Genomic DNA, 13,615 nt, shown 5'->3' with positions numbered 1-13,615 from the left:
ACAGGAACCAAAAGGTCAAGTCCATGTCACTTTGCTTCCTATAGTCTGTCCTTCGGAGTTGAACTACGACACTAATAAATGGGCTAACCAGTTCACTCTTTATTTACCCTGGCTTCCTTGCCAGGGAGCATTTTTTTTTGAGATGGACCCCTTCCTCTCTTTACATTTTTCTTCTCAGGTTTTATTTTCTGGTACTTCCCTTAGCCCCGGAATGCAATTTCTGGCTTTAGATGAGATAGAACTGTGATGACTTGTGGTTCTTCTTTCCCCATTCTTTGAGATTGACGTATATAAAGGAAATGCAGCAAATTACTCCTTTCTCTTTGCTGAGATCACCTTCCTTTCCAAACTGTTACAATAAAATATTTACCATGAGACATATTCGTTGTGCACATTATCTTAGCCATTTCTTTATTCCTGGTTCTCATCTTTTCATACATTATGGCTAACTCAGTGGACATGAGAGTACTTATGTTTCCTTGGATGCAAGAAGAGACTCAGCCCTATCTGAGGACAAGCGTGAGCCCATGTTCGCCTTGCTTGTACCACTGGCACTGTGGTGTCCAGGAAGGACTCAGGCTCGTGGTCCAGAAGGAGCTGTGGCACACTCTGGGCAGGGTCCACACCTGCACATCTAGGTGATCATGTGGCTGAGACACACCATTACCACCAAACTTGATGCAGTTGCAGGGCCATAGCAAGGCCATATTACTAATATAAATGGCAGATTCTGCATTTAGAGTGGGTTGGGTTTTTTTTCAGAATAAGTTCTGCTTTTTTGAAGTACCTTTCCTGTCCTGTCAGTTTTGGTGCTTCTGCTGTTGCAGTTCTCAAACTGGAAATAAATCAGCTGCAACAGCTCAGTGAATTTTCTTTTTCTTATGTTTCTTTTTGCAGATCACACAGTAGCTGAAATTGAGAAAAATATTATAGAAGCTTTTGAGGTGTTTGACCATGAATGCAATAACACTGTGGATGCCAGGTTTGTAAATATCTTCACACAGAATTATTACAGGATCTAGTATAGAGATAAATAAATCCATAAACCTGCATCTGCTTTATAAGAAAATGTAATTGAAACAGTCCTTTTGGCCCTGATTGGACAAGTATGTCTTTGCTTGTTTAATAGACATTTTGCATTGTTCAGTGGTTGAAGGCTGAGACTAGCCTGAGAGAGAGGGATGCTGGGACTGGTGGAGTCAAGCAGCAAGAGGAAACTGCAGCTAGACAAGAAGTATAAGGTTACAATTATTACTAGCAAATCTCTGCTCCAGTAGCTCATTTGGCACTGTAGGTCCGTATGGATCCCCTTGCTTTCAGGTTAGTCCCAGCACATCAAGGAGTGTCCCTGGCAGTGTGTGTTACAGTTACATGCTCTCAGTAGGTGTCCCCAACTGAAATATATCCTGCACATCTCTCTTCCTCTGGGGTAACATGGGAGGTGGATTTCCTCTGACAGGGCAGTATTTTTAGGAGACTTGGAGGAAGATGGCATGTAATTTGATTATATAACTTAATAACAACAACAACAACAATAATAATAACACTAGCCCCAAACATAAAGATGATCATACTTGATTGCACCAAAAGTTCATTTAGCCCACTACCCTCATCTGAATGACTAGTAGTTACGTGGGGGTGGAATATAAGGAATTGAACAAATATGCAGTGTCTCTTGTTGGTTTTTGTACATCTGCCGCATTATGATTTGAGTGGTGCCTGGGTTTTTTTTTGTCTTATGATAAATAACGAACAATAGCTCTCTATTAATATTCCTGACACCATTAATGATTTCATAGCTGCCTGTCACATCCCTCCGCCATCACAGTACTTTAAGGCTGAAGAGTCCAGGTGTGTTTAATCTCTTAGGAGATGCCATTCCATAGCTCTGGCCATTCTGTTTTTTGTGGCCCTTCTTGTTCAGCTAACTCCTTTTTGAAATGGGATGACCAGATCTGAGCGAGTGGGATGCACAGATGGGAGTCAGGAAGGAGAGCTGCGTGTTCTGTACCTTTAGCATGCAATGTTGTGTAAATACAAAGAAAATATATGTCTGAGGGAGTAAGAAAAAGTTCAGTGGAAGAAAAAAACATGGACTGTTAGACCGATCGGGGCACAACTGACTACAAGATACAGAGCTAAAGGAAGTAAAATGTAAAAATTCCCAGATAATCTTAATTCTGGTGTTTTTGAATTCTGGTATTTTTTAAGTTTGGCTATTTGACAGTTCTATTTTAACTTAATTTTAACATAAACTTCCATACATATGACAACATGGCTTTTGTTATAAGATACAAAAACCACATGCTTATATCTCACTAAACAGGTTCTGAAGTTGTTACAAGCTCTTGTCATTCAAGTTTACTGAAGTAATTTTTCATATTTCCAATTACTATTTTCACAAGAATATCATGAGAGCTTTTAATTGTAATTCGTTTATTGAGTATAAACACTACAAAGGAGCGTGAGAACTGGTGAAATTGTTGTCTCTAGACATTCCTCACAAAGCCAAACTGGAAAACATCTTTAAATGTTCCAAACATCTTTTCTACATTAAAAAACAGAGGCTACAAAATATTTATGTGATGGTTTTAGCAATGAATACTTACTAGTGCATCTAAATTTAAGAAATTATAGGTACATCTTAGAAGTGAAATTATTTTTCCGATATACCAGGTAGAGAGAATTCCAGTGTACGTCTCCACGCTTGGTACAATTGCTGTTCCCTCACCCATAGGGCTCTTTGGGAAGAGTGCTCGCTTCAGTCTTGTGGCCCATCCCCAGGGAGGTGCAGGATACTCAGCGCTGGGGCTGCCCCGGTGCCCCCTGGCTGCTCCCGGCTGGGTGGTGGGATGGGCCCTCGCTGCCTGGCCCTGCTCTGCCACCCGGCATGGGGAGCCCCTGCCACTACCACCCCCCCAGCCCTGGGGAGACCCTAGCCCTCACTGCACCATGACAGACTAGTTGATTATTTGTTTGTCATTTACATCTGCAGTCCTGGCTAAACAGCTGTAAAATCTGTGACACTCCTCACGCTATTATGTAATGGGTATAGAGCTTGATAAACCGTTACAACAATTAAATGATACAGACTTCTTAAAAATATGTTCATTCAGACAGTAAGTCGTAACACGATGGGGCATTCAAAAGTCTATTTAACATAGTAAATGCATAATTTCAGGTTACTTTTTTATCATAGTACAGTTACTGACAAGGAACAATAATTTATTGTCTAATTATTCCTAGCCTCATATTGCAGGGCTGTACCACAATAATGGGATTATTAATGGCTGATTATCTTGTATCAGAAGGTGGCAGTACAGCACAATTCTTAACCATGATTGTAGGCGCATGAATATTATTGCCTGAAATATCAGATATCTGTGAAGAATATGGAAAATTGCCCTGGCTTGACAGGCCAACACCAGTATTGCATGACTCCTAATGTAAATGCAACTTACTAATAAACTAAGTCTGAGGAAGACAGGATTGTTTTGTGCTGCTTACAGTACACCCGGAGTCAAGGGCTTTCATGGTTTTGCAAATCTTGTCATTGAAAGTATTGTATCCAGGGTGAAAACCATGACCCAAAATTTTATCATGTCTGTGTTACAAAACCTGTATGGACATAAACTAATTTTATCCATCATTTTTATATGCTAGAAGCTACACACCAGAAACTGTAGCTGCTGAACTAAATGAGAGGAAGTGGCTGGGAGGAAAATACATTTTCCTATTTGGGTCCTTTACACACTACTACCAAATGTGACATGATTTTTTTGACCACAGATGCTTCAAACAACATCCTTGTGCTGGCATAGCACAAGCTGCCAGAAACAGCAGCCAGCAATACCAGATTTTGCAAACTTTTTCAGGGCCTGGCTTACCTTAGTCACATCGCAGTTTTGCTGATGTGAGAGGTGAAGCAGAAGGTTGATGGCAGCCTTCCCGTCTCTGGCAGTCTGTGAGTAGAGATAGTGTGGGACAGCAGGGAGGCGTGATTTGGGTTGAGTGTTTTACTGGGGGAGGCAGAGAATATTTACAAGTATCTTTTAGATAGAGAAGACGAGGGAGCGCAGGAGTGAGAGCATCAAGTACAGTATATCCATACTAGAAATAGGTTGCATGGACCAGGATTATAAAAATAGGAGTAAATGTCTGACCTCATTGAGGTCAAATGGCCAAAATTCCATTCACGTCCACTGGGGACAAGGTTTCACCGAGTAGTTTGAGCAGATGGCTTGTTTCATAACAACTGTATGTGTGGGACTGGGTTTTGTTTTGTAACTATTTTTGTGCAGCCAGCCTTTTCCTCTCTTCTGTCTATTGTAGTGCTTCCCACATGTTTTCAGTCAGAATGGGAGCTCCTCGGGACCTGTCTGAGGAGGCCAAAGACTGAATCGTATAATTTTACATGTGCTTGCTGTGCCCCACTTGAGACCTTACTGTTGTAAGATGATTTTACAAAGGTCATTTTTATTAGGCAATCTATTTTTTCCCCACCTAATGTACTGGTGAAGATGAGGAAACCACAGAGGTTTGAATCACAGGAACCACCAGCACTATGGGTACTTGTTCAAATGTGCTTGAATTTCTGTGTTGTAGAATTGGACTGAAAATCATGAGCAATATTGATGCTTCTGTAATGTTTTTTTGAACCATACCATAAATCTCATTAGCACTCTTTTTTCCAGCTTTTCAGTACTTTTGCATCTAGTCTATGATGTTGTTCATCTTTAACTTTTTTGAGGCATTGCCACTTTGGTCAGAATTTTATGTAGAGCCTCAGAACAACTGTGCCAGGTTCAGCAGTAAATGCAAGCTATGAATATATTTTGCACCGCAAACAAGGTGGTGATAAGCCAGTGTGTTGGTCCGTTGAACTCTTTCAGAGCTCAGCAGGGCCACAGCAGGGCTGCCTCCTTCCTGACCTTTTCTAATTGTTCTTTACTGCAGTTAGAATTTGTATCTTTATAGCATTTAATGTAAACATATAGGTTTCAAAGTCTTTTATTTACTATATTGTCGTGGTTTAGCGGCAGCTCAGCCCCACACAGTCGCTCGCTCACTCCCCCACCGGTAGATGGGGGAGAGAATCAGAAGGGTAACGCTCGTGGGTCGGGATAAGAACAGTTTAATAATGAAAATTAAAAGAAACAACAGTAGAAATGCAATGTAAAGGAGAACAACGAGAGGCGCAAAGCCCCGGGGGAGGGGGGAAGGGAGGGGAGAGGGGGAACGAACCGCCGGAACAAACCGCACGCGCCGCAGCCGCTCGCCGCCCGCCGACCCGACGCCGCGCCGCCTGCGCGCTGCCACTGCCCCCCCTCAATATACTGGTCATGGTGTCACATGGTATGGAATGAACCTGCCATTGGCCAGTCGGGGTCAGCCGCCCCCACCATGGCCCTGCCCCTCCCAGCCCCCCCTGCCACGCCACGCGGCAGAGCGCGGGAAGCTGGAAAGGTAGCTGACCCCCACAGTGAGGAGAATTAACCCCTTCTCAGCCAAAACCAGCACATTCTCCACCCCTTATTCCATACCACTTACACCATGCCCAGGTCCCATATGATGCAATACAACCGTACCAACCACCACCCCTCCCCTTCCCATCCTTTAACATAATACACAGACATCATTCCCTTAGTTCATGGATCTTCCCTGTAAAATGTCTATTAAAATGTCCATTGAGTTCACGCAGTCCATGACTCTGGGCTCCATCTGTTGTATCAGTCTTTCCGGGTGGGAGAGACGGTGTGTGGCGTTGGGTTGCTGCATACCGAGTCAGTCATCGTTCCATCACTGCTGCACGGCTTGTTTCATAGTTGATCTTCCATGGGTTGGGAGGCTCGTACTCTGATATCATTGATACAACACAGAGGTGACACACAATATTATATAGCAGTTCACATTGTGCCATTCAGTTCATTGACTGTTTTCACCCAAAATCAAATCCCCTTGAGGCACACATCGGATTTCTCCATCCTCCCGCATCACCCACCAAGTGCACCCAGGTCCTCGAGCAAAAACAATCCCACGAATGGGTTTGCCTTTGCCAGAGGCAGGAAGAACCCAGACTGTTTTGCCCAGCATACTTTTTGTGTGCACTACAGGGACTCTATCCCCTTCCACAGTATGTAGGATTTCTGACTGGGCAGGGCCAGCTCGGTTGGCAGATCCCCTCGTGTTGACTAACCACGTGGCTTTTGCTAAATGTGTATCCCAGTGCTTGAATGTCCCACCCCCCATTGCTCTCAGTGTGGTTTTTAACAGTCCATTGTACCTTTCAATTTTCCCAGAGGCTGGTGCGTGATAGGGGATGTGATACACCCACTCAATGCCGTGCTCTTTGGCCCAGGTGTCTATGAGGCTATTTCGGAAATGAGTCCCATTGTCTGACTCAATCCTCTCTGGGGTGCCATGTCGCCACAGGACTTGTTTCTCAAGACCCAGGATAGTGTTCCGGGCAGTGGCGTGGGGGACAGGATATGTTTCCAGCCAGCCAGTCGTTGTTTCTACCATTGTAAGCACATGGCGCTTGCCTTGGCGGGTCTGTGGGAGTGTGATATAGTCAATTTGCCAGGCCTCCCCATATTTATATTTCAGCCATCGTCCCCCATACCACAGAGGCTTTACCCGCTTCGCTTGCTTGATTGCAGCGCATGTGTCACATTCGTGGATAACCTGTGCAATAATATCCATGGTCAAGTCCACCCCTCGATCACGAGCCCACCTGTATGTTGCATCTCTCCCTTGATGGCCTGAGGTGTCGTGGGCCCACCGAGCTAGAAATAGTTCACCCTTATGCTGCCAGTCCAGATCCACCTCAGCCACTTCAATCTTGGCAGCCCGATCTACCTGCTGGTTGTTTCGATGTTCTTCAGTGGCCCGACTCTTGGGGACATGAGCATCCACATGCCGTACCTTTACAACCAGTTTCTCTACCCGGGCAGCAATATCTTGCCACAATGTGGCAGCCCAGATGGGTTTGCCTCTGCGCTGCCAGTTGCTTTGCTTCCATTGCTGCAGCCAGCCCCACAAGGCATTTGCCACCATCCAGGAGTCAGTATAGAGATAGAGCACTGGCCACTTTTCCCGTTCAGCGATGTCTAAGGCCAGCTGGATGGCCTTTACCTCTGCAAACTGGCTCGATTCACCTTCTCCTTCAGCAGTTTCTGCTACTTGTCGTGTAGGACTCCATACAGCAGCCTTCCATCTCCGGTGCTTTTCCCACAAGGCGACAGGACCCATCAGTGAACAGGGCATATTGCTTCTCATCTTCTGGCAGTTTGTTATACAGTGGGGCTTCTTCAGCACGTGTCACCTCCTCCTCTGGTGATAATCCAAAATCTTTGCCTTCTGGCCAGTCCATAATCACTTCCAAGATTCCTGGGCGACTGGGGTTTCCTACTCGAGCCCGCTGGGTGATCAGTGCAACCCATTTACTCCACGTAGCATCAGTTGCATGGTGTGTAGAGGGGATGTTTCCTTTGAACATCCAGCCCAGCACTGGCAGTCGGGGTGCCAGGAGCAACTGTGCTTCAGTACCAACCACTTCTGAAGCAGCTCGAACCCCTTCATATGCTGCCAATATCTCTTTTTCAGTTGGAGTATAGCGGGCTTCAGACCCTCTGTATCCCCGACTCCAAAACCCTAGGGGTCGACCCCGGGTCTCCCCAGGTGCTTTCTGCCAGAGACTCCAGGTAGGGCCATTCTCCCCGGCTGCAGTGTAGAGCACATTTTTTACATCTTGTCCTGCCCGGACTGGCCCAAGAGCTACTGCATGGACTATTTCTCGTTTAATCTGTTCAAAGGCTTGTCGTTGCTCAGGGCCCCATTTGAAATCATTCTTTTTCCGGGTCACTTGATAGAGAGGGCTCACGATCAGACTGTAATTTGGAATATGCATTCTCCAAAAACCCACAACGCCCAAGAAAGCTTGTGTTTCCTTTTTGCTAGTTGGTGGAGACATGGCTGCTATTTTGTTGATCACATCCATTGGAATCTGACGACGACCGTCTTGCCATTTAATTCCTAAGAACTGGATTTCTCGTGCAGGTCCCTTCACCTTACTTTGTTTTATGGCAAAACCAGCTTTCAGAAGGATTTTGGACTATTTTCTCACCTTTCTCAAAAACTTCTTCTGCTGTGCTGCCCCACACAATGATGTCATCAATGTATTGAAGGTGTTCTGGAGCTTCTCCCTGTTCCAGTACAGTCTGAATCAGTCCATGGCAAATGGTAGGACTGTGTTTCCACCCCTGGGGCAGTCGATTCCAGGTGTACTGGACGCCCCTCCATGTGAAAGCAAACTGTGGCCTGCACTCTGCTGCCAGAGGGATTGAGAAGAATGCATTAGCAATATCAATTGTGGCATACCACTTGGCCGCCTTTGACTCCAGTTCGTATTGAAGTTCTAGCATGTCTGGCACAGCAGCACTCAACGGTGGAGTGACTTCATTCAGGCCACGATAGTCTACTGTTAGTCTCCACTCTCCATTAGACTTCCGGACTGGCCATATGGGACTGTTAAAGGGTGAGTGGGTCTTACTGATGACTCCTTGGCTCCTCAGTTGGTGAATGAGTTTATGGATGGGGATCAGAGAGTCTCTGTTGGTGCGATATTGCCGCCGGTGCACTGTTGTGGTGGCGATTGGCACCTGTTGTTCTTTGACCTTCAGCAACCCCACCACAGAAGGGTCCTTTGAGAGACCGGGCAAGGTAGACAGCTGTTCAGTTTCCTCCGTCTCCAAGGCAGCTACACCAAAAGCCCACTTGTAACCTTTTGGGTCCTTGAAATACCCTCTCCTGAGGTAGTCTATACCAAGGATGCACGGAGCCTCTGGGCCAGTCACAATGGGGTGCTTCTGCCACTCATTGCCAGTTAGGCTCACTTCGGCCTCCAATACAGTTAGCTCTTGAGATCCCCCTGTCACTCCAGCAATGCTGATGGGTTCTGCCCCTATATAGTTTGATGGCATTAAGGTGCACTGTGCGCCGGTGTCCACTAAAGCTTTATACTCCTGTGGGTCGGACGTGCCAGGCCATCGGATCCACACAGTCCAGTAAGCCCGGTTATCCCTTTCCTCCACCCGGCTGGAGGCAGGGCCCCTCTAGTCCTGATCATGGCAGTCACAACTCACTTCCTGTAAATGTGAATCAGGAGTCCCTCTATTACACTTAGAAATAAAATCTGCGCTTCTACTCCTCTGTCTGGGGACTTGCTCGCTGGAAACTGGAGCAGCAGCTTTCCTGGAAGAGCCTCCCTGAGTGACTGTTCTTCCTTGCAGTTCATGTACTCGTGCCTGTAGGGTCGAAGTAGGCTTGCCATCCCACCTCATCATGTCCTCTCCGTGGTCACGCAGGTAGAACCATAGGGTGGCCCGTGGTGTGTATCCCCTTCTTTGAGCCAAAGGACGCTTATTCCTAACAGCTGAGACACTGCTCTGTCGAGGTGGGGAGTAGGACAGATCTTCTTTGAGTTGCTGGACCTCTTGGGATAGTTTCTCCACAGCAGAGACAAGCGAGGAAGAGATATTTGTGTCATAATCCCGGAGTCTATCTATCACCTCTGCCACCGTTGGTGTCTCGTCATCTTTCCAGGACATCACTGCCAATGAGTTTGCATGCGAAGATGGTGCGCTCCGTACAAACTTCCGCCACATGGGTCGTGTGCACTCGGCTTCATCTGGATCTTTGGATGACCGTTGATCATCCAGGTCACCATAAATCACCTCAAACACAGCTAATTCCCTGAGATACTGGATGCCTTTCTCCATAGTTGTCCATTTTCCTGGGCGATATGTAACATCTTCTTTAAAAGGATACCTTTCCTTCACTGCAGACAGGAGTCGCCTCCAGAGGCTGAGGGCTTGTGGTTTTTTCCCAATTGCTTTGTCAACGCCCCCTTCCCCAGAAAGGGATCCCAATTGTTTGGCTTCTTTTCCCTCTAGTTCCAGGCTACTGGCCCCATTATCCCAGCATCGGAGCAGCCAGGTGGCAATGTGCTCACCTGAACGACGGCTATAATCTTTTCGCATATCTCGCAACTCGCTTAAGGACAGGGATCGGGTGGTCTCTATTTCATTTATTACTTCTCCCTCCTCTCCCCGCGATGGCCCTGGTTCTTCATCATCCCGTTCTAAACGAGTTGATGTCCGCTTCCAATATTTTGTCTTATGTATGGGGGCAACTGATACTGGTACGGGTTTATTTTCTGAGCTAGCTCCGGTACTTGTTGTGGGGGTTTGAGTGGCTGCAGTGCCTGTTGTCAGGGCTGGATTGTCTACAGTGCCAGTCACTTTGCATTTCAATCCAGAGACATTCTCTTCCCCCTGGGGGCACTGAATACTGTTGAGCAGGGCTCGGTATGCATGGGCCAGACCCCAGCACGTTGCAGTTATCTGTGTCCCTCTGGAGTTCCCAGCGTAACAACATACTTTCTCCAAATATTCTACTAGTTTTTTAGGATTCTGCACTTGCTCGGGGGTGAAACTCCAAAACACTGGGGGTGCCCACTGCCCTAGGTATTTGCCCATGCTATCCCACATGCCCTGCCACTCGTAACTATCAAGCCTCGGGGCAGATTTCTGGGTGATATTCTTAAGTTGCTTAGTCAAAACCAAAACAACATGCCCAAAAACTAACAATGACTGCACCTTAACCACCCAAGGATGTTCAAGATACAAAAACGTTGTTGTAACAAAGGCACAGACATCATAGAACAAAGTTGCAAAGGTATTATTCTGTATTTCCTCCATATAAAATCTCTCAGAGGAGGAGGTATAATTGCTAATTGCCTCAACAAGGTGGTATCCGAAGTACAGTAACGGTTTCAGCAAAAACCCCAAATACCAGATAAAGCTGAAAACGAGTGTTTGTATAACAAATCTCGTAGGCAAAACATTACTAATCACAGCAGAACACAGCAGACTCAAACAACCAACACCGATTTTTAACACCAACTGCAAAAAGGACAACATGGTGCTGGGACCAGCAGCTGTTGTTATCTCCAACCCTCGAGCCCCACGTTGGGCGCCAAAAAGACTGTCGTGGTTTAGCGGCAGCTCAGCCCCACACAGTCGCTCGCTCACTCCCCCACCGGTAGATGGGGGAGAGAATCAGAAGGGTAACGCTCGTGGGTCGGGATAAGAACAGTTTAATAATGAAAATTAAAAGAAACAACAGTAGAAATGCAATGTAAAGGAGAACAACGAGAGGCGCAAAGCCCCGGGGGAGGGGGGAAGGGAGGGGAGAGGGGGAACGAACCGCCGGAACAAACCGCACGCGCCGCAGCCGCTCGCCGCCCGCCGACCCGACGCCGCGCCGCCCCCGCGCTGCCACTGCCCCCCCTCAATATACTGGTCATGGTGTCACATGGTATGGAATGAACCTGCCATTGGCCAGTCGGGGTCAGCCGCCCCCACCATGGCCCTGCCCCTCCCAGCCCCCCCTGCCACGCCACGCGGCAGAGCGCGGGAAGCTGGAAAGGTAGCTGACCCCCACAGTGAGGAGAATTAACCCCTTCTCAGCCAAAACCAGCACATATATAAATGTCAACTTTACTGAAATTAAACTTAACAATTAGAGCACAGCAGTTGAAAAGTAACCTGCACACAGTAGACTGCAACACAATGGTAAATTTTGGGGGAAAGTCACAAGAACAATTATACTCTTCCAAAAGGCTCCAGAATATTTAATGACTATAAAAATAGACATTGCTTAGTGAGACATCATCTTAACAGTCCACATACATGTGCCTGTGTGCTTGTACCTTCACACTCCTGTACACAAACTCTCATTGGTATCTGGATTCTCCACAGACACGCTTGTATTGCAGATGTACTGACAAAGATGTTCATTCTTTCTTTCAGAGAGATTGGTTCAATTGTCAGGTCACTGGGTTGCTCCCCAACTGAGGCAGAACTTCATGAACTGCTTTCAAAGGTAAATGTTTAAATCCTTTGGGTTTTTTTTTCAGTCTTAAACTTGCACAAGATCGGCCCTTCTGCCTTGCTGCATGGGAAACCTAAGTTCTTTTCCCAGAGGTTAGAAGTGTCAGGGAAGTGATTCAGGAAGGCAAGGCAGTCTCTCAGGTAAAGCAAGCCTTTAAGCCCATGAGGTAACAACATAGATGGATTAAAATGAGGAGTCTTTGACGCTCTTTCACCCCAGAAGGCCACTGTGACACTGTGCCAAGGTGGAAGGGGTTTTGTAGAAAATGGAGGAAGAATTGATTTTGGCTGATAAAAAAGAATGCCCTAAATGTCATTCAGATTAGGATATCCAAACCATAACCATTTCACTCTTCTGGACGTGTCATGGGCATTCACTGATGATTAAGTAATAAAAAACAGTTCTTGAGCAGGTGTTAAAATTATAAATCAAATTCCAAAAATACACAGAGGGAAGACATGCTGGATCCTGTTGTTGCTATCTTACAGTTAGACCCCTCAACTTTCTATCCTTCCTGAAGTCTCTCCCAGTCTTGAGATTTCTCAGTTATAGATAAGTAGTCTTTTCTTACTTGATTACTTAAGCCTGTAAGTCAGAATTCAGACATAAAATCTTGCAAGTCCTCCCATTTTCCCAGTGATACACAGGGGTAAGGAACTCCAATCATATTTCTCCACAGTTTTTTCCGCCACTAATTTTTGTCTCATACCTCATGCTTGTAATAGAAAGGATGGTGTGCTGGTGCCTTGGCAGGATATGGTTAATAAATGGGGCAAAGAAGTGGGAAAAAGACTTCACATTCTTTTTGCAAACAGATATGCTGCCTTAAGGAATGGAAGATGCTGGGGAAGGATTTTTCTCTTTTTCATCTATAGGTCAGGATACTAGGAATTGTTCTCTCTCTCTTCTTTCTGTCCCCAGCAAAAATATGGATGGTTGCAGTTTTAGTGTCTCCTCAGTAGCCTTGTCTGGTCTCTTGTAGATCAGAATGTAGCGTGAGAAATCTTGTGATAAGTCTTGTGAAAATGATGCAGCTGCTTCAGATGAGGAAGTGCACAGATCCATCACAGGAGAAAGATCTTTTAACATGATACTGCAATCTGTCTGCACTGGTTCTGTACTCTCAGTACCAGATTGTCCCAGCTCCCACTGACAAACAAGCCAAAATGGAAAGAGAAATTATGGTGCTTAATATAGATGATATTTTTAGTGGCCCACAGAGATTTTTGTTTGGAGCGAATGAACAATGCAGCTGACTCAAGATACAGAACTGAGAAAAGGAAGGGGATGCTTTGACTCCCCACCCCTGAGTCCAGGGGAACCAGGAGAGCTTAAGGCCTGCCTCCCTCTCCCAAAGAGATTGGACTTTCTACTTCTTTTTCCAGTTTTCAGCGTTACTGAAAATTTGAGATGAGTAATATATAACAAAATGCAATGCAATGCAGCTGTGAAGTGGAAGGTTCTTGGGATACAACCATATAGCATGTATGCAATCGTTGATTATAAGGATATTAAAGTACAAATACTGCAAGAAAAATACATTCAAGAGTAACAGTTAACCTTAAAGAACACTGAACTGGAAGTTAAATATCAGAGATATCACAGTGTCTGTAAATGAAACCTTGGCATAGGTTTAGTACCAGAACAACACTATCTTCTT

At 45.8% G+C, this 13,615-nt stretch overlaps 1 protein-coding gene across 1 annotated transcript in view; it reads left to right on the top strand.

Moving 5' to 3' along the window:
* DRC8 (dynein regulatory complex subunit 8) overlaps positions 1-13,615 on the top strand; it is a 40,061-nt gene that overhangs the window by 20,043 nt on the left and 6,403 nt on the right. The window contains exons 2-3 of the mRNA XM_075089364.1: positions 898-982; positions 11,874-11,946. Coding sequence (XP_074945465.1) covers positions 898-982; positions 11,874-11,946 — 158 coding nt within the window. The remainder of the gene's footprint in view (positions 1-897; positions 983-11,873; positions 11,947-13,615) is intronic.

The sequence above is a fragment of the Phalacrocorax aristotelis genome, chromosome 3, assembly GCF_949628215.1.
Source record: "Phalacrocorax aristotelis chromosome 3, bGulAri2.1, whole genome shotgun sequence".
NCBI lineage: Eukaryota > Metazoa > Chordata > Aves > Suliformes > Phalacrocoracidae > Phalacrocorax > Phalacrocorax aristotelis.
The sequence above is the reverse complement of the archived record's forward strand: the minus strand, read 5'-3'. Positions and strand labels throughout refer to the sequence as shown.